Below are 21,876 nucleotides of genomic sequence, written 5' to 3'. Positions count from 1 at the left end.
TAAAGAATTCATGATTAAATATGGTCTTGAAATTTTCGGAAATATTAAATTATCTCATTTACCTACAATGGGAGCTATAATTGACAAACACAATCACAGGGTGCCATTATGTGTTTCAGAATAGTGAAATCATACATATCTTAATGATTTACTTCAAACCTCAAATTATAGATTTCTGAATGAGTTATTACAAACATCAAATTATAGACTTCTAAATTATTTACTACAAACATCAAATTATAGATTTCTAAATGATTTACAACAAACATCAAATTATAGACTTCTAAATTATTTACTACAAACATCAAATTATAGATTTCTAAATGATTTACTACAAACATCAAATTATAGACTTCTAAATGATTTACAACAAACATCAAATTATAGACTTCTAAATTATTTACTACAAACATCAAATTATAGATTTCTAAATGATTTACTACAAACATCAAATTATAGATTTCTAAATTATTTATTACAAACATCAAATTATAGATTTCTAAATGATTTACTACAAACATCAAATTATAGATTTCTAAATTATTTATTACAAACATCAAATTATAGATTTCTAAATGATTTACTACAAACATCAAATTATAGGCTTCTAGATGATTTACTACAAACATCAAATTATAGATTTCTAAATAATTTACTACAAACATCAAATTATAGATTTCTAAATGATTTACTACAAACATCGCAATATAGATTAGACCTGTGTGAGATAGCACATATAAAGAGGCCTAACTGACTGAATTTCAGATTTTCCAATATCAGGCTATTATATATCTTGCTAAATGATTTACTATAGACATCATATTTACAACTTTTTATAACTCCACTTGAAGTGCCCCTGGTTTCTTTTATTACCTTAAAACACTTATAATGAACTTTTAACTTATTCTACAATGTTTAACATACATAAAATATATCATAACCTTCCCCAATACAAAATCAATAAATTTGGGTGTAACCTTGTTTCAATGCTCTATTTTAATTGAAACTTGGTCATATGGCTGTAAGTCATGTCTCTTTCCTTCCTATCTCTGAATTTTCCTTCCCTTAAGCCATCTCTGACATTGAGATTGAAAGTTTGATCTAAAAACTCAGATAATATAACACTCGAACTGGGTTGTAATTGAAATTGTCATTTTTCCGAACTTTATAATTTATTTTAGAATTAAATTAAAATTGATTACTGATAGATGTAGATTACTCATGAGATAAAATAAATATCCTGAATGATATTTTAGGCAAATATTGCTTTTCATGTTTCTGATGAGTTCAATTAATTAATTTTTTCGTGTAAAATATTTTTCTGTTTATTCACATAGTTTATTTTTTAATGATTATTGGTCTTACTGAGTTCAGCGAAGTCTGGCTGACCACAAATTTATGACAGATTCTATTACAATGGATGCTCCCATATCACGTGATCAAAAATATTCGGCCTCGAACACCGCCATATTGGATTGTTGAGGAGATCAACACCCCTTTTTGCCGATAGGTGTCACAGAATTATTGAGTCTCCTGGGCCCTAAATTGTTGGGCCTGGCGATAAATTCTAAAGATCAGTTAGCAAATCTGTCAAAATGTCGACCCAAAGTATGATGGACCGCTTTCAAGCGGCGAAATTCAGCGTTGCCGGTCAGGGTTTAGCGAAAGTTGTGTGTAAAGCCACCACAGAAGAGATTATTGGACCGAAGAAAAAGCATCTCGATTGTGAGTATTCTGTTGAATTTCAGCTTTGTCATTCCTTGAAAACAGCACAAAAATATTTCAGCTAAATACTGAACCTAATCTAAGTCTTGTGCATTTCATCGATGCCATAAAACCTGGGTTTTAAAAAGGACAGTTCTTGACATAAATTATGAATCTGCTAAACTGTCATCTCATTGAGCAAATTGAATAGACCAACTAAGTCTAAGATGCATGTTTTCAGATATTTAGATGATGATGAAACATCTATGTCAAATAAAAATGTCACAATTTGAATGTTAATTACAATTTATGATTGGTCATTATCAAGTATTGTGCTTAGCTTGAATTGACCTTAGAATTATGTACAATTTGAATAGGGGTTGTGCCACCAAGTGAAGGTCCCTGTTGTTTAATGTGTTACCGCCCCCTTCTTAATAGGTCTATAAAGTTTCAAGAACCAAACGTTGAATAATGGCAATGCATGTGTGTTAAAGAAAATTCAAACTAGTTATGAATTGAGCACATAAATTACCTAACATCAACTCAAATAGGCGTACATTAAAGCTTTTTCATAACTTAATGCGTTTGAATTGATTCTTAAATGAATCTAATGCTAATTATGATAAGTTTGTTAAGAATTTGTTCATATATAAGACAGCCAGCTGATTTGGTATAGCAGTAGTAAAATTCTACTACTAGATAACATTATGGCTAAAGCAGGATTTTGGGTGTGTTTGATTGCCCATCCTTCAAATTGTATAAAATTATTTAGTAATGGTCTCATTTTTTTGATGTCTTTATCTTCTATTTATTTGTCTGAAAAAAAAAATCTTATAATGGTGAGCCACCTGACAAGTTTGCACACTGATTGGAATAAGGATATCTTTGTTTTATATCTGGCAGTGTATTCAATTGATATTTAATTTTAAGGAATATTAATGGTACCGGTAGTCCTTTTTATAAGCTTAAGGATGAAGAAAGTGGGTTATGATATAAGAAAGAAAATAGCCCAAAAAAACAGAGTTTGCTTACACAGAATTATCTGACTAAAGCTTATTCGACTATGTTCATGCAAGCTTTTGTTGATAAAACTGACTCTATTTTGGCTACTCTGATCTTGATACTTGAAGAAATATAATTGTAACAATAACACAATGTTGGTAGGTTTATTGATTTCTAAGCTGATATGACCGATCAATTAGATTCTGTTTCCTATCAAAATATACACACTATTTCTTTACTGAGAAATTAGATTCAGTAAGTTATATATCTGAAGTATGATTTGTGGAATTGATGTAAGACTAAAGTGATATTCCATAGCAGATCAAGCTTGACATTTAGATAATGGAAAATTTTTACCCTATGCCAGTCTTGACTGACTTTTTCATCTAAGCTTTGTATATATGGTGGTTTTGAGTCAAAACTTTTGATCCCTATAATTGTTTCATATGGAAAATTGTCATGATCAAAACACTAATATGTAAATAAACACAAAAATTTCAATCCTGACATGAGCATTGCATTCCAAATGTTGGTTTTGAATTTTGATTTCAATAATTATATCTTGGTATATCAGAGAGAAAGAAATATTGTCTTTGATTGGATGGGATTGATTGGTCTATTTAGCTTAATTATTTAACTTGATAGTAACTACTGTCTCAGACATGTGTAATTAATGAAATAAGATGGATGTGGCTGTGTACTTAAAAAATCCAGTGGAATAGCTAGTCAGTAGCGATTTGAATATGTCATCTGCGAGGTGTTAAGGTGCTGTGGGTTAGAACCCTTATCGAGTTTAGAAAAATTCTGATGCCACAGCCAGTGTTTCAGAAAGTGTCTTTTCAGAACATATACAATATTGCATTATGTACAACAATACAAAATATTAAAACAGAGCGTGGATGTAGTTGTTAGATAAATGTATTGTATATAGAAAGAATGTACTGAAAATGATATAATAAGCTTAAACTAAATCATATCAAATTTAAAAGCACTTATACTATCTGATAACAGATGACTAGAATGTAGTTTTAAGCCTAGTTAATGACTTATGATTAGTATAAAATCAGCTGTTTTTCTATCACTTTACATCATGACTTTACTATTTACGTCAGTTAACTGACGGAGGTAAATGACTATTTAGACTATCTGATCTCTCGTTATCTTCCACTGCTTTTATCAGTGTCATATTATCTACTATGTGACATCATTATCATAATTATTACTTGACTTTACACTTTTATTTTAGCAAGTAGGCTCACTGATTATATATGTAGTCATTCTGAAGATCTTTATCAAACCCATGTAGCTTACCATTTGACAGTTGAGAGTCCAAAGTATTGTATAAATGACTAATTATTCTTTTGATCAGCTGTTGGAAAACTATTAGCCATTAAAATGGTCAGAATAAATATCCTACTTCCGAGCACCTGTAATCTGTGTATATAGAATTGTCTAATACCTATCATCAATTCTGGTAGAGAGAGTAGGTTTGTTAGATTATGGTGATTCTATGTGTTAATGTTAAGTAACATTCAAGACTATGAGTTATTGAGTTGTTGTAGATGCAAAAACTAATCACAGAGTGAATTCAAGTGCTCCCTAAGAGTGGGCATGCCCTGCCTCTCTTGTGACACCATTAAATTGAATTATTTAGATTACTTTTCCCCTTTAAATACAAGTAAGATGATTAATATTGCCATTGTTTCAGTCACCCCCAAATAGAATTCTCTATAGAAAGGTGAATGCTTGATGTGGTGATTCATTCATATTTCATAATAAAAAGAGGAAAATAGTGAGTTAGTATGCCTAGTTCAGGTCACGACTTGCAGCTGGTGAAAATAACCCACTGACTACCAGGCCATATATCATCTAATTATAGAACTGACTCGATCTATTTATAGTTAATCTGGAACCACTTAACATGCAGTGCCAGTTTTTTTATAACCTTTTCAAGCTTTTTATCTCCTTCTCATTAACTTGACAGAATTCCCCATTCCTTCTCTTCTATAAGTTGAGATTTTACTCTATTTAATCTCAGGCATTTTGCCATATTATTGCATTTGAAAAATGGTTAATTGCATGTGGGCTTCTAGATTCCACTTTTAGTAAATAGAAAAACAGCTAGAAATGTTAGTATGAAATAGAGTGAAGTGAAATTGAGTATAGCAGCTTCAGCCCAATCTTTTTGGACTTCAATCTTAGCATGAAAAAAGTCAGCCAAAAAGGAAACATTTTTGCAGTACTTTATTTTATGTTCCTGTGTTTTTGCCTCAAAACACTGTCCAATTTCACAAATATAGAGATGAAATTACCTGATGAGTCAGTTAGTTTCACTTTATAAAATTCATCTGATATGAATTTATATTTCCTTACAAGGTATATACCTCACTGAACGAGTTATTTTCTTTTATTTTGTTCCTGCTGAGTCGGCTGTTTTTGTTATCACATTGTCTATCAATTGACCTAACCTGTCCATCTTTTTGACATTTTACTGTTCTTAGTACATTAGGTCATGACCTGACATTGTTGTACTTTTTAACTGCTACTGGCTATTTTTTTGTTGAAAAAATTGATTGTCATGGGCATTGTAAGGTTAATATTTTCTTATTTAGGACACAAGGATTTATTAGAATTGAAGCCATTGATTGATTGATTTCTTAACAAGGCTGATATTTTTCACATATCTACTAATTCAAGATGGAAATAAGAGCAAGCTGTGAAAATATTTTTTGTGAACATGTATTTTTTGGGTTATATTTAGAAATCAGATTATTGATTATGAACAGATTGGTCTCCCTTGCCAAAAAAAAAGATATTTTTGTCTTTGTATGGTATATCTATTCTTAAACATTAAGTAAATAAGAATAAATATCAAGTTGTACACTAATTTTCTTATTCTTGATCTGTAGGTTATTGAATGTTGTGTTTCTTCACCAATTAAACAATTAAACTTTTTGTTGAATAACCAGTTAGATCTCTTCTGATTTAGACAACATCCATAATTGCTAGTAACTGACTCACTCACTACACCATGTGTTTTGAAAGGAGAGCATCCAGCTAAAGGTCTTGGTCAGAGACTTTTGTCCTTGAGTTTCAACGACTGGCACTAGAGGAGACAAAAATCTCCAGACAGTCGCTTTCCTTGTCGATAATCACATGCAGAGCATGCAATTGAAAGGAAAAGGAATCTGATTAGATGATAAGAGTCTGTCTTGCAGACGATGAAACTATCGGAGACAAGTATCAAACTTGTTTAATATTACAAATCCTGTCGGCGACACAATAATTTTATTATTGTGGAAGCACGGGCACACACGAAATTTTACTCAAGACAAAAGGCTCCGATCAAGACTGCTTGTGTGCCCACACCTTTATAATTGATATTGAATCTGTATTGAAATAGTATTGACCAATGTTAAGTGTCTTGTGAAATAGGCAAACAATTCCTGTTGCAATAGTGAGATTTGACAATGTTGAAGCAGATTTAACAATAGTGAATTGTTCATGTAGGACATGTTGAGAGAAAGTAAGACAATCTAAGAGAGGTTTATATTGATTATCAATAGAATCAATCAGTAAAATCAATCAATATCACAATCAATTTAATCTCAACTCACTTCGTTTTAACACTTTTAAATGTCAAGATAGTTTAGTAAGGAGATTTGTAAAAGATTTCTGTAGGAAATAGAAACAAGTCATGATAAAATGAAGGTTTCATATCTTAAAAGAATCTATTTGAATAAATGTGCAAGCTGTCATCATGACTTAAAAAAATAGTTATTGAATAATTTGATATTTTATGAAATAGAAGAATAAATATACTGACAGTATACTCTTGATGCATAGAGACTTTCTTATAGAGGTGATGTTCAAAGTGATGGGCAGTCACAACTACTGAACTTGAAATTCAGTTCAAGAAATGGTCAGTATTAAAAGTGACCAAGTTAAAGAGACTTGTTCGCCATCCATTTGACCAATCGTACCTCAGTCTCATAAACTATTAGCTAAGCTAATCAGTTATTGTGTTCACAGCTCACCGTCAAAATATGAGCCTTTGAATCCTAGTTTGAAGTATATTTGAAGGGATAATGTGATTGTTGTGCAGCTCTAGTACTTCTGAAGAATATCTACACATATTCAAGACCCAAATCAACACCAGAAAAGGGTGAACAATGTCCTTTAATAAAAAGAAAATTACAACTTGTGGAGGACCCAATCTGCACAAAGAGTGGCTTGTTTATAATGTTACATGCCAGCCATATCTTTGGTTACATTTCTTTCATCATATCTATGATTGGATCTACGTCCCAATCTGGCATATTTCCATGCATATATCATGTCATATTATATATCATATCATATGGCAGCCCCCACCAACCTGAAATTTAGAAACTATCAGAAGAAATGATGTTTTTAATCTGTAGATACAAAAATTTATAATTTTTAATGGGTTTTTCACTGTACCAAGATCTAAGTGGACAATTTTTGACTGATATCAAAGAAGATAAAAGTGTACAGCACCTTATAGTTTGTTTGATGGTTGACGATTCATTTTTACAGACATAGAAAAACGTGTGATATTTATTTTAGCTGATAGGTTTATGCAAATATTCTGAATATTTGAACATTCACATGTCTACACATAGAGATATCTGTCACGAAATGTTAATTTTTCATAGTTTATGTTTAGCTCAAATTTAACTACTATAGTAATTAGTTGAATATTACAAGGAACAAGCACGCAACTGTTGCAGTTATTTTTCCGAAAATTTTACTCATTGCTCACTGCATGGTGTTTACAGTTTTATTAAAACTGTTAATAGATCCCTAATATTCTCCCTTATCGTTCACTAAATGTTTGTTTGTTTGATTGAATAATAATTTTATTTCATTTGTGTTCACCGTGTATTTTTATAGGTAGTTGTTCCGTTTCATAACCATTAATGATATATTCACATGTCAATAACAGTTTTATTATAGTGTAAAGTTATTGATCTTACAGAATCAAAGTGATTAACTATGTCCTGTTTATCAGGTTGATTAGCTGTCATATTTTCAAAGTGTTTATTTCAGGGCCTAGTAATGGAAAGTCTTGGTGCTGTTCCACTAAAAAAATCTATCATGTTTTGACAATTTTGCACTTTGAAAATTAAATTTACATCACATCAAATGTGATTTCACTATTCATTGAGAAGTGGATGTTTGTTAGAGAACATTTGTTAGAAAAGATGTCACAGATTTATCACCATAAAATATTATATGGTTATCTACTTTGCACATTGAAATTGAAATGTACTTATTTAAATAGTAATCTGATTTAATCTATACCTATTTTTAGGGCCTAGTTAAATGTGGCATGATAGTTCGGTTTTCCGGTTACTTTAGTCAATTTCTACGCATTTACTCAAATGCATTGATACAGAATATTGGACAGCCCAAGCAGCCGGAAGCTTGGCTATCAGGGCCAACCCGGTATTCATATAGCCTGGGAAAATGAGCCAGCTGAACCTGACAGACATACAGACTGTCCCAATAGGTCTTGCTACAGCTACACCCCCCCACAACTAACTGAAAGACCATTAGGTGATAGATACTTGCCAGCCTGTATATTAGTTTGAAAAAAACATTGCTGCATCTTCTTGTCCTGCTTGGTTACAGAGCCCATTAGCCTATATTTTGGCACTATTTTAACAGACAGCTCAATTGGAATGCATTAATATAGTAATATGCTTGTTCAGATTCAGATCAGGGCTTCAGATCTCTAATCTTAATTGTTTGAAATTTATATTAAATTGTAACTAAAAAATCAGTTGTTATGTAGTTATATACTATAGAGACTCTATAACACAGAATGAAAGTTAGAATAGACCATTTTAACTATCAAGTTGATGATAAAATTAATCATATATATACTGGTGTTTATCATCTATTATAAACATTTCCTTATCAAATTGATTTGTAAACCAGGAAAGTTTTTCATCAAATAATGGTTGAAAGTTGAAACTTTCCTTTTCCTTATAACCAAGGGTTTTCTATATTCACTTTCCTGAATTCGAACTATTTTCACTGTCAACCCCAATTATAACTCCAAATTCCCTTATTTTATCCTTGTCTGTTTTATTAATCTAATATGAAAAAATAATAATATAGATCATTGAGCTTTTAATATGTATGTATTTAAAATTACAACTGATAATGTCAATTAGATGTGTTCATGCAGGCAGCTTGTAAATGGCTCATGTTCAGTTGTTCACATTTGTAGTCTAAGAACATTTATATTTAACCATAATCAAAAAGTTGTAATGTGAAAAAAAAGTTGAAATAACCAATATTCCAAGGTCTAATATTAACAAGTGAAAATGTGAAAGAAAGTATTTCTGTTGATATTGATTAGATGAATGTAAGAAAGAAAGGTGACCATGATAGAGGAATTGAGCGTGTTCTTTTCTACAATCAGATTAGTTGCTAGCCAATCGTTTATTCTTCTTCTTCAATTCAGGTCAGATATATACATTGAAATAGAAATCGTAATTTCTGGGCTACAATAAATGATATTGGTATGGATTCATTCATTATATCAGACCATTGCATGTGTCTTCTTAAATCTATTATGGCAATTTGACAAATGACCCACTCTTAATATTTCTTTCTCTGCACTATCTAATCTTTTATTGTCTTTGATCGCATAATATATCAAAGATTTTGATTTTGTTTTATATTTTACTTATTGTTTGTTTATGAAATCAAAATTTGTAATTCAAACTCAAAAATACAATTTTTATTTGTCTCAGTCAAATAAGTGCAATTATTTGCCAACAGCTGTTAATATTGCTTGCATTACAGTGGTAAATCTGGAATTATTATTATTGCCAATTAACCGATCAGTAGACTTTTAAGTAATTACTATTAGTCTTAGTTGAAATGGTACTTTACATGTAACTGTTGAAAACTGTCTGAATTTATTGACCTTAGTCTGATTATAATTTAAGCTCTTCACGTTTCTGATGATCTTTGATATTATGACTGGTTCCCTGAAGCAAAACTCAACAAATGTCAACAATCTGATATTGGTACTCTTATAGTTGATATTGATATTGTATACATCATTGTCTTCCTTCCAAGGTTTAAAAACCAATAAGATATTTGTTAAATTAACTGAAAAGGATACCAGACAAAGCTTGGCCTCTTTGTTGCATGATATTAAACCTCTTATTTGGTTCATATTGGAAAATCAAACAATATTTCAAAACTAGCTTTCCTTTGAGGATAATAGAAGTTTTGTATATTATTTTTACAAAACTTTAAAGAACTTGTTACAGTGATCGTCTTCGTCAATAGTTAAAGGCCATGGTTAGGTGTTAATTTGGGCCTTGAATATATGTACATAGTCTTCGGAACTATAAGAACTGCACGAAAATCGCATAATTCCTTTGAATTTGAAGGATCAAATAGTGATGGTGAGCTGTTTATACTATTTCTGGTCAACTTTGATATAAAATTCTCATTTCTGAGACTAAGGTATAATTTGCGAGTTAATTAGGTGCTCACTCTTTTTCATTTGAGCCTGGAATTAAGGTGCAGGTTTCAATGTATCTACTGAAATAGATTGTGTTATGATACACTTGCAATTTTTAGTAAACAACATGCTTTACCACAGCACATACAGTTGTTGGCTGGTGTTTCTATTGAATAATTTGTACGTTAATGTTATTTCTTAATTATAATTTAATGTCTTAATTAAAACTTGTAGGTAATTTAACGAACTCACATAATAAAAGATAAACAGCACTACTGTTCCAGAAGGTCTCATGATGTAAATACATTTCATGTTTAGCAGGTATATTATGATATAAAGTACTCTAATGAATATAAGCCAAGCTTTATGAATGGCCTCCAGTCTATATTGGACTTTATTTATTGATGAAATGTTTGTGGCTCGTCAATTCCTGGAGTTAAAAGCAGCACTTGTAGAGATCTGTTTATCAATATGATTGATTGGGAGAAGAATAGACTTGTTATACTACTAAGAAGTACTTTCATACTAGAGTGAAATACTGGTATTACGACATATATTATAGGAGTAATATTGCCAAGAAGTACTTTTATGCTCATTTTAGCTTTATGTTGGATTGACTTCGCTAAAAAATTCTTTTTCTGTAAATTCTGACTCCAATGCATATTTACTGGGAATTTGATTTACTGGGAATTTTCTCAAATCGGGTGTGCAGATTCAAATTATTGTCAATAAAATCAAGAATGTTCCCAAGCAATTGTTAATTTGATAACGATATTTATAATTCTGCTTGTGTCTTGAATACATGATGTAAGATTAAATTTTATTTGACCTTGAAAAATAATTGAATGATAAAATCTGGTTTTTGTTGGATAGGCAAGTCTTACAAAAAAAATCTAAAGCAAGACCCGGTTTTGGTGGCTTTAATGAATTTCTATTGAGATACAAGTCGGACTTTCTTAACAAGTTTTTTTATAAACATAGTAAGTTGTCTGAGACTGTATTTGATGCCAATTAGAGGAGGAAACGAGGTGTATTTCTTTGTCAGAATTCTTCTTCTTCTCAAAATCCTATTAGTATGTCTCGAGTCTGATCGTTGATTTTCTGTACTGAAATCAAGGAAAGATCACTTACAGAATTTCAGTATTGACTAGTTTCCCATTTGTCATTCTTGAGATTCAAATGGACGGCTTTAAAAAAAATCACAATTTTCAACCTTGACATGCGTTTTCTTTCTTTTATATTTGATAGGTAATTAGCGTCAAAGAAAATGAAAACAAGAAATCAGATAATTTAAATATATTTTGTCTAAATGAGATAATTGTTGATTTTGATTAGTGATGTGGGTTGGATTCAAATCATGATGGGAAAGTGAATCTGTAATGCCCAGGTTATGAAAATAGGTTAAATCTCTCCTTATTTGCTATTCCCCATTCAGCTATTCAATTGTTCTATCTGTATACTTCTTAGAAGTGTGTAATATGAAATGACTGAAATAAATGTAATATAAAACCCAATTGAATGTGTGACACAATTTTATGCATTTGGTTTATATTATCTAAACAGATCAAATCTTTTTACGCTGATCACTTGAGTAAACAGAACTTATTTTATCATTTTTTAAATATTTTAAAGATACAGTAGCAGTAGACAAATCATAACTTTAGTCTCAGAAATAGAAATTATTTTCAGCTAAGCCAATATTCATGTTCACAGCTCACCATTGAAATTCAAGCCTTTCAAATTCATGTGTGTCCAGAATTATCTGCGTTCGAAAGTAAAAAAGACAAATCGTCTTTCCTTTAGAACTGCAATATATAAAAAAGACATAAAACAAAATGAAAAGAAATTTGGAAGGAATTATTTCAAGTACTTATGAAGGCTATTTACATATATTTATTTATATATATATTTATATATACTCAAATCCCCCCACCCCCCCCACCCTCCAAAATGTCCCTTTAAACTAAGTACTGTATGGTATGTAAAGATTTCATTTCAACACTCATGAAGTTTTATTCATCATCTCAAATCAACCAAAAAGTTATTAAAATAAGTGGAGCACAGCATACTATTGAATATTGTTTTGTTATTTATGCAACATGTTATATTTGATATTACAAATGTTTTAAAAGGTTTTTAATCAGAAAATATTGATAAATTGATACAATATAGCTTTATTTGAACCATGTAATATTTCAACATTTCAACTGTTTTATATGCAGTGCAATTTTCTTTCTCTTTGAATTAAACTACAGTGTTCAAGGTTTAGATATTACGAATGTACTATTGATTTAATATTGATAATTGCAACTTCTTAAATTATTTATGCGCAGCAAATATAGGTTATGTTACTGTAACTTTGCTTTGGACAAATCATCAATAGTGAAAGCATGTTAGAGATTTGAGTTTATAAAACACTGATTAATTTAATGTCATGGATTTGTTGAGGAAGAAAGCTCCAGGGAATTTAGCATCAAATTGACACCACTTACTTACACCTTACTTTAATCAGTAAAAATTTCAGTATTATTTTATCAAACATTCCCTTTGATGATAACAGATTTTTAGAGAGGATTTTATTGTGTCTAAGAATTGTCATTAACTCAATATTTTTTTCTTTAAACTTTGACCTTTCAATAAACCAGAAGATGTTAACTTTGAGATTATAAAATGTCTTTAAAAGTTAAAAAGTTTTAAATGTCAACAGTTGATATTTTTATATTTGATCTTCTTGTTGAGAAGATTTGTTTGATGAAAGTGAAGTTTGAAGCCAGATAAAAGCAATAAATGTTCATATTTAGTTTGCGGACCTTTTGCTATCTTTTGATAGATATTTTGACAGTTGGTTTCATAGCATTTAATTTTTGAACCTAGAGCTTTTCCTTGTCTGTCTCAGAACCTTGAAAAGCACATATTTGATTTATATCAAATATCGGGTCATATCCCATGTCAATTGAATTTCATGTCTTGCCACCAAAATGAGCTAAGGAAATCTGACAAGATTTTAAGCGTTGAGTTCTGAAAAATTTAAATTCCTCAAAAAATATTAGTCAATGTCTTAACTTAATGTCTCTTAGGGGAAGAAAATTAAATAAAGATGACAATTTGCTAGCAATTCCTCTGGTCAGTTGAACAGTGCTAGACGATAACTGACTTCCGTGGTACACAGTAATCAAATTAAACATGTGTCTCAATATCGTTCCTGGCTTTTATTTAGACAATAGAAATTATTGGAATTTCAGGAACAAGGTCACCTTGGTCGAAGAATTGTTACGATGTAAATAAAATAAAGTGATATAACAGTTTTACGATCCTGTTTTTCTGCACGTTCTAGCTAATCAAGGCTGACAATGCCAGGCAACTGTTTTGCTTTGAGCTACTTGTCCGCCAGTACAGTGTTTATTTATTAAGCTTATTGAATATTACGATAACTTTTTTTTATCATTTTGGGACATTAGATTTTTCAGGAGACTATTAAAAAATTCAAAGCACTTGCTCTATGGGCTCTTATAGTGCAGACTGGATGTGTTTTTCAGTTTATCACCTCTAAAAAAAGCTTCTGCTAGTCATCTGCATAAACAGAGGCCTTGTGTATTACAGTGTGTGAATTTTAAAGATACATTGACTGTAGGTTAATGCCACCGTCCTGTCTAAGTTTTTCTCATTTGACTGATATCTGTTGTTCTATTGAAGTTGTGGGCCTACTATTGAATTATACTCTATTGTCGATACCAACATTACCAAATCTAAAATCAATGATGTTCAATTTATCTTTAAACTTTGATCACATTTTATATAGCGTGCTATCAATTCTAAGATTGAAGGAAGGCGTTATCAATTCCTTAGACTTTGTTGAATATTATATCATTATGCATCTTATTATGCTGATATGACTCTTAAACCTAATAAGGGGTTGTAAAGAGGGTTTTCGAACTTTTGTAATGTCTGTAATTATAGACGTGCTATGGCGTCGTACAAGCTTCTAATAGGATAGCTGTGTCATAGACAGACATGTAATGGGAATGATGCAAATTGAAGCCAATGGTGTCCCCACATAAAAAGTTAAGACAACCGATAAGGTGCAGGCTCTTCATAAAGGAGTTGAGTTGACAATTGCAGTAGCAGATTGACATCCAGGTTCTAGAAATATAAGCATGCCCTGCTTGTATCATTAAGAAATTTTTCATGGCTATCCGTAGTTCTTACAGTTGAATTAACTGATATAGAAGTTGATATCTAAAGTCAATGATCTACAGTTTATCTTGGTTAAAATTATATTGATTAATGTATTACTAGATATTGACATAGAAATTATCATTCTATTTTAAAACACATTATTGTAGGTGGGAGGCAATTATTTTTACCTGTCATAATAAAGTGATTGACTAAATGAATGATTGACAACGTAACTTACAACTTACACTTAATTGTTTTTATGAATATGATCATTAAAGTTAGGGTTTTCATTATAAATGCTCACTTCCTTAACACAAAGTGCAAAATTCTACAAATGTGACAAGTTATTTGCTGTAAGTTTATAAACACAGTATAAAGCTCATGAATACTGGTATTATATAAGTAGGGGCAATGTTTTTATTGATTACAAGTCACAGCCTCTTACCAAGCTATTTAAATAAAGTGGACCACTGGCTGTCCTATCTATTTGTGTCCCCTCATGCTCCCCAAAAAAAACAAACACCACTTGGAGGATAATGTCATTTATTTAAATTATTTGAAAATAAATGACTAACTAATTAAATAAACCCACTATCAGCTTGTGAAAGGGCTTAACCCCAGAATTTTACAAAATACTGCCATACACATTTAAGGCAGACCACCTAAAAGAAGCTATTTGAATAAAGTAGACCACTGACTGTCCTATCTATTTATTGATAAGGGGTGTGGTTTGCATTATTCAACTTGTGAAATTTTCACTCATTTCATTTAATCTTCACATTTCGGATTTACAATAATGAAATATTTTCACTGTTAAAATGATCTCTTAACAAATATTCTGAACTTGTCTCAAAATGTAGACATGAGAATAAATTCTTCTTGTCTAACTTCAATAGGGATGCAGGCTGAAAATAGGTCAGTTGTCCAAAAATCGCATAGCATGAAACTCTGAGTAACAACATGATTCAAGTTCTGTTTTGATATATCATTTCAGATTTATTACAGTGTACGAGTGAACCAAATGTATCCATACCACAATTGGCTAATTTACTTATTGAACGTACTCAACATCCCAATTGGGTTGTGGTATTCAAATCTCTTATTAGTGTACATAACCTGATGAATTATGGAAATGAGGTAAGTAATGATATATAATAATGTTATAACTATAACTTATTATTGAGTTATTCTTATTTAACGGAATGACCATATTAAATGGAAGTCTATTAACGGAATGACCATATTAAATGGAAGTCTATTAACTGAATGAACATATTAAATGGAAGTCTATTAACTGAATGAACATATTAAATGGAAGTCTATTAACTGAATGAACATATTAAATGGAAGTCTATTAACTGAATGACCATATTAAATGGAAGTCTATTAACTGAATAAGCATTTTTAATCAGAAACTATTAAATGAAGGAGCCTATTCAATTTAAAGCCATTTGGTGATTGGAATGATAAAATTGTAAAGTTTACTTAAGTGTTAATAGTTTTCAAAATCTATTACACTTAAGTCATGCCTCGTGCCCTTTTTTTAAGATCATCTACATAATAGGAACTAAAACGTGCTCTTCTGAGTTGCACTCAATTACCTTTTTGATTTCTGGGCTCTACTATTAGACGAGTAGACATTTTTCGTATACTCAATAAAGTTACATTCCAATTACATATATTTTCACTCTTTTTTTGTCCCCCATTATTACCTATTTTAAACTTTTTAAGACCCAATCAAAAAGCATTAGTATTTAAATTGTTAAAATATAACTAATTACCATAACCGCTATGTAGAGTAATTGTGTTTATATTACCCTATTGATTTAGTAATCATGTGATATAGTCATCATTATTATCATTATCTCCCCTCTCTGATTGGCAGTCGATCAATATTTCACATGTTAAGACGACTGACGGTAGATAATTGCTGATGTGACATATCTTCCTTGTGGTAATCAAAACAAATAGAATGGATGCAAAATGGCCTTTGATAAGCCAAAACATATCTGATGATTGAATATAAATTTGCTCTTGACCTTGAAAATAAAGAGTATATTGGTTGTCGATCAATATTTCACAAGATGACTGACTGATGGTAGATAATTGCCGACGTGACCTATCTTCCTCATGGTAATCAAAACAAATAGAATGCATGCAAAATGAGTCAATAAGCCCAAACATAAAAATTTTGCCCTTGACCTTGAAAATGATGAGTATATTGGTTGTCGATCAATATTTCACAAGATGACTGACTGATGGTAGATAATTAGCCAGAATGCTTTGAAATGGTGTGTTCACACTGTGTACCTTATTATTGATACATTCTAAAGCACTTTAATAACCACTTTCACATGTTCGACTCTTAGATGACTGACAGGAGATAATAAAAACAAATAGAATAGAAGCAAAATGGTTATTGATAAGCCCAAACATATAATCTGATTGTCCTTGACTTTGGAAATTGATACAATATCCTTAGAAAAGTTATTATGATACAATGCTCCTGCGATTGTTATTTTCTATGCTATAATAAAGACACATTGTAGAAAAATTTAATGATTTGTTGGTTTATAAAATCTGTTCTCAAACTCATACTTTATATTTTGAATTTCAGAGATTTACACAATACCTGGCCTCGAATAACTGTACCTTTAATCTGGGTGGGTTTATGGACAAGACCGCGTTTGATATGTCAACAGCCATTAGACGATATGCGAAATATTTAAATCAAAAAGCCTTCTCCTATAGACAGATGGCTTTTGATTTCTGTAAAGTGAAACGAGGGTGAGTTTTCTATCTTTTTCTAAAGAAATAAATCACGCACAATAGGCTTAAAAGATCATAGTGAAAATAGGATGCAAAATATGAAGAAATATGAAATATGAATTAGATATTTTACTGATATTTTCCTCTCCATTGTAATCTTACAAGTATTCTACAACAGTCCCGTTCTAATGTTATTTTTATCCAATCAAATATGAGTGGGACTGTGGATTGAGACCAAATTTTATAACATTATTTCCTACCCTTTATTACAGGAAAGATGATGGATTATTAAGAACTATGAACACAGAAAAAGTATGTATTTTGTTGATATAACTTACTTTGAAAGGACTGTTGCTGTTAATCAAACAAATAATCATTCAAGTTGTTTCTAGTTGTCATCATTCTTTTAACATAAATTCTAGTTGCTTAGCAGCTAAGAACATGGTATGAGTCTAGACTCAAGATTAAATATCGTGGAAGTCATAAGCTTACACGTCACAGTTCTGGACAAATAGTTAGTTGATAAAGAATTCAGGAGTTCTATTGTTTGTTCATAAATTTTGCACAAAAATACCTGGAGTTGCTTAGCAACATTTCTGATTCACAGAGAATTTATTTGTAAGAAGCCAGATGTAACGAAAAATGAATGTCTGAAAAAAATGAAGATTAAATTTGATCGTGTGTGGTCTTACGATAAGAAACAATAATTCAACTGATTGTAAGATTATTTGAGAAAATGAAAATATGTTTTTAAGTTATTCTTATACATTAATGGTATAACTATTGTATTTCAGTTATTAAAAGCATTACCCTGTTTACAACAACAAATAGATACTCTTATAGAATTTGATGTAAGTAGTTTACTCTTAGGCAATGTCTACACCTTTTCAACTGACATCAAGACCAAAAATTATTCATTATTCATAAAATAAAAGGTATTTCAACTCCGAATCACATTAGTATTACAATGAATAACAGTATACTTACATAATAGAAATTTTTTTTTTTTGAATAGCTTTACAAAAAGTTTGTAGAATTAATTGTACAAAAAACAAATGGGTATATAAACTATCATGGGATAAATACACGAAACAAAAATAGTGTTTATGTGGACTCTCGGAAAGAGATGCTAAAGTGCATTTGCACATTATTCATGTTTGCCTATATTTTTGAATTTCAGACATCCCCTAATGAATTAACTAATGGTGTAATGAATGCAGCATTTTTATTGTTATTTAAAGATTTAATTCGATTATTTGCTTGTTATAATGATGGTATTATTAATTTACTAGGTATGTATAAATTTCTTCCTTGGGAATTATTTTCACTCTTTTAACTAATTACATCGAAATTACACACGTGGGGATACACCTTTTCTCACATATACAGATAATCTGCACTTTAACCTTTTAAAGGTGGATTCCACTCAAGTGAATATAAGATAGTATTCACATTTTTTCTGTATTATTAAATAAGAGTCGCAAAGGTGCTTTAAAATACCAAACTATGAGTATATTTGAATACAGGGTAAATACATTTTTAAAAAATTCATGTTTCAAATTTGTAAATGTATCTAGTTCAAATGGTTATTTAAGTATATCTGGTAATATCAATTTTTTTTTTTTTTCAGAAAAATATTTTGATATGAATAAGAAACAATGTAAAGAAGGGTTAGAGATATATAAAAGATTTTTAGTCAGAATGGATAAAGTCTCAGAATTCTTACGAGTGGCAGAAGTAAGTCATGATATCTTTGTTATAACAGCCGTCCCGTAGCCGTCTATTGCATAGAGTTGGTCATTTTGCGTGAGAAAATGGTACACTTAAAAATAGTTATAAAAAAAGGATCAAACGCCTTGTTCTATATTTCCATATTTTTTTAATATATTTAATATCATATTATATTTAATACTTTGTGGCCTATTTGTCAAGAAGGTTTTACAGAAAAATAAAGTCATATAGTATTGGCACATAGATATCATATTAGCTGTTGTCTTTTCCTAAGTAGCAGTCTGTATACAAAAAAAGCCCTGTATAGATATATACTATTTCTAAATTTGATAATGCAACATAACTTCCCAATACTCATATAGGTAACATTAACAAATGAATAGCATTGTATATCCCTTATAAAACTAAACTTTCTTTATTGATAGAATGTTGGTATTGATAAAGGTGATATTCCAGATTTAGCCAAGGTAAGATTTGAATTATACCATCATTTTTTTATTGTTTGCCGTATTTCTTGAATCGTGACATAGATTTATTGACGTTCAAGAATTATTCATATTGGCTATATTTCTTATTTGTATTTTCTTTTTCTAGAGGTTTATGAAATTTAATATTTTTGTGATGCTTTCAATAACATCATCTCTTAATTTTCGTTCTCCATTGAAATCCCTGTATATGTTATTTTACTCATCTTTTATAACATGCAACTTTCTGAGCACGACCCTACTAAATTTCCCCTTCTTGTGTGTTGTATACATGTGGCTGACTGACAAACCATAAGACAAGCTTTTATCTTGATTGTTTATGGCTAATTCTGCCAAAATACACCATGTGATATGGGTTTTTTTTAACAGGCCTTTATTAATTTTTTCAGAATTAGTTCAAAATGATTCCGTAGCATGTTATGCAATTTTTATTTTCGTTTCTGTAAATTTTCTTCTATGTCAGTCTGATTATTCTCCTAGACTTTTTATTTTTTAAAGCTAAGCTATCTTTTTTATTTGGCCCATATTGTATTTACTACATACTTTTGCATGCTGCTTTTTTTCTAATTTACAAATAATTTATAATACGCATGATTATAATATTTTTAGACTAGCAACTTTATTATGCTAAAATTTAGATCTAGATTATTTGTGTTTTGCTCAAATTCTGTAAATTTTGATTTTCTCCTTAGGGTATGAAACAAGGCCAAAATGGAGTAAGTTAGTCAGTCAGTCACATACAGTTCTGCTTAAAATTGCCCTAAACCCTTTTTACTAACCAATAATTCTTAAAATTATCATCACTTATCTTAACTTTTATTATTAAGGAAGGGGTATATTCTAATGGCTTCAATAGATGAACTGATTCTAATTGACAGTATCACTAATATTATTAAATAACAAAGTTTATTTTAAGCTGAATAAGACCATGGTAGCCTTTTACACAAAATGCAACTATATATTTTGTCGTATAGTATTTCTCTATGTGAATTTCCACATTTAATTTTCTTGAGAAACCATTCCTTAGACAGTTCCCTCAAAACTCATGAAACTATGTTCTTATATTCTCTCAAAAAAGAATCAGTGTCCTGTTTCACAAAATAAGTTTGCAATACAAGAATTTGTCCTCAGTGTAGAATACCTTAAGAAGAAATTAATGGTAACATTTTAGAAACAGTACCCTGGATTTTTTATATGGCTTTGTCTGGTGTTGCTCAATACTGTGCCTGTTGTAAGACATACTTTTCATTACTTTCATGATCATTGACAAGACCCTTGTTTAATGTATTAACCAAATGGTGTGTGGTTTTCATTATTCTTTGATTCATTTTTGCTTTAATTTTATTTTAGAATTCAGTTTATCATTGATTAATTTTATTATATTATTGGTTTTTAATGGAACTTTGTTATAAAAAGGCTACTAGATAGCTATTTCTGGTTATATTTCTTCAAATAAATCTGCCAATAAGTCGAAACTTATACCTGGTTGGTTTTTGTTGCCGTTGATATATGGTAACCATTTTGTGAGCTTATTTGTCAAAAAATGATTAACGTGTGTTGCTATGAACAATCTTTCCATAGAAATTTAGGCAATTTAAAATATTCGAAATAGAACAACTTGAAATCATAAATAATCAATATTGATATCATATTACTAATGTATATAAAAAATCAAGCATGAAAGCTTGGCTCATTAGAATAGACTATTAATGAAGAAAGCTAGCTAGAATGACCTTTAATTAATGTTATGCCTTAATATTAGTCTTAAACAACTGCTTACAAATATTCTATAAAATCTGGTAATATAGAAAATTTACCCCAAAAATAAGTTAACAATCATTTAAAAAATGTTTTGATTTTGGTTTATAGTTATATTTTTCTCTTTATTTGTGTTATAAAAGTTTAATTATGTTTTTGTCTAATTTTCATTTTGATGATATAAGATTTTATCAGTAAATGTATTGATGATATTAAACATGTATTTATTATGATAATGATGTTATTCCAGGCTCCAGCTAGTCTCTTGGATGCTTTAGAACAACATTTAGCTCAGTTAGAAGGAAAGAAAGCTGGCTCACCTCCTGGTAATAATGCTATGTAAGTAACTTTTTATTAGGATATTATTAAACGTCTTTGGGGGTCAATGGATTATGAACTGGGTACATTCAAGATTTTTTTTAATTCAATTTTTTAGCAGAATTCAGTGATTTCAAAAGATTAATTTAACCTTTTTAGAATTGCATGTAGAATGTCAGTCTAGGTGGTATATCAAATTTTACTGATTATTTTCACAAGAATTGCAAATATTCAAAATATTGTTAGTCTAAGAATGACTGTGTTGATAAAGATATAAACATGAGCACAGATTTTAACTTTGAAATTTGTTTTTACAGAGGTTGATTTCATTCAAATTGATGACATTCTCGTTCAAAATTCCAAAGTCACTCTAAGATTGTCAGTATTTTTTTGAAGCTTATATTCAAATTAAGTTAA

At 30.1% G+C, this 21,876-nt stretch overlaps 1 protein-coding gene across 1 annotated transcript; it reads left to right on the top strand.

Moving 5' to 3' along the window:
* Nucleotides 1-1,595: 1,595 nt before the first annotated feature.
* LOTGIDRAFT_107445 (hypothetical protein) lies at nt 1,596-21,484 on the top strand (the record flags this gene model as incomplete). The annotated part of the gene is made up of 9 exons (XM_009063994.1): nt 1,596-1,725; nt 15,393-15,535; nt 17,016-17,185; nt 17,440-17,479; nt 17,962-18,018; nt 18,348-18,459; nt 18,798-18,904; nt 19,324-19,365; nt 21,392-21,484. The coding sequence occupies 9 exons, from the start codon at nt 1,596-1,598 to the stop codon at nt 21,482-21,484; spliced, it is 894 nt and encodes a 297-aa protein (XP_009062242.1).
* Nucleotides 21,485-21,876: the final 392 nt, after the last annotated feature.

This window comes from Lottia gigantea, assembly GCF_000327385.1.
Source record: "Lottia gigantea unplaced genomic scaffold LOTGIsca_6, whole genome shotgun sequence".
Classification (NCBI taxonomy): Eukaryota; Metazoa; Mollusca; class Gastropoda; family Lottiidae; genus Lottia; species Lottia gigantea.
This window is presented reverse-complemented; position numbering and strand designations above follow the sequence as displayed.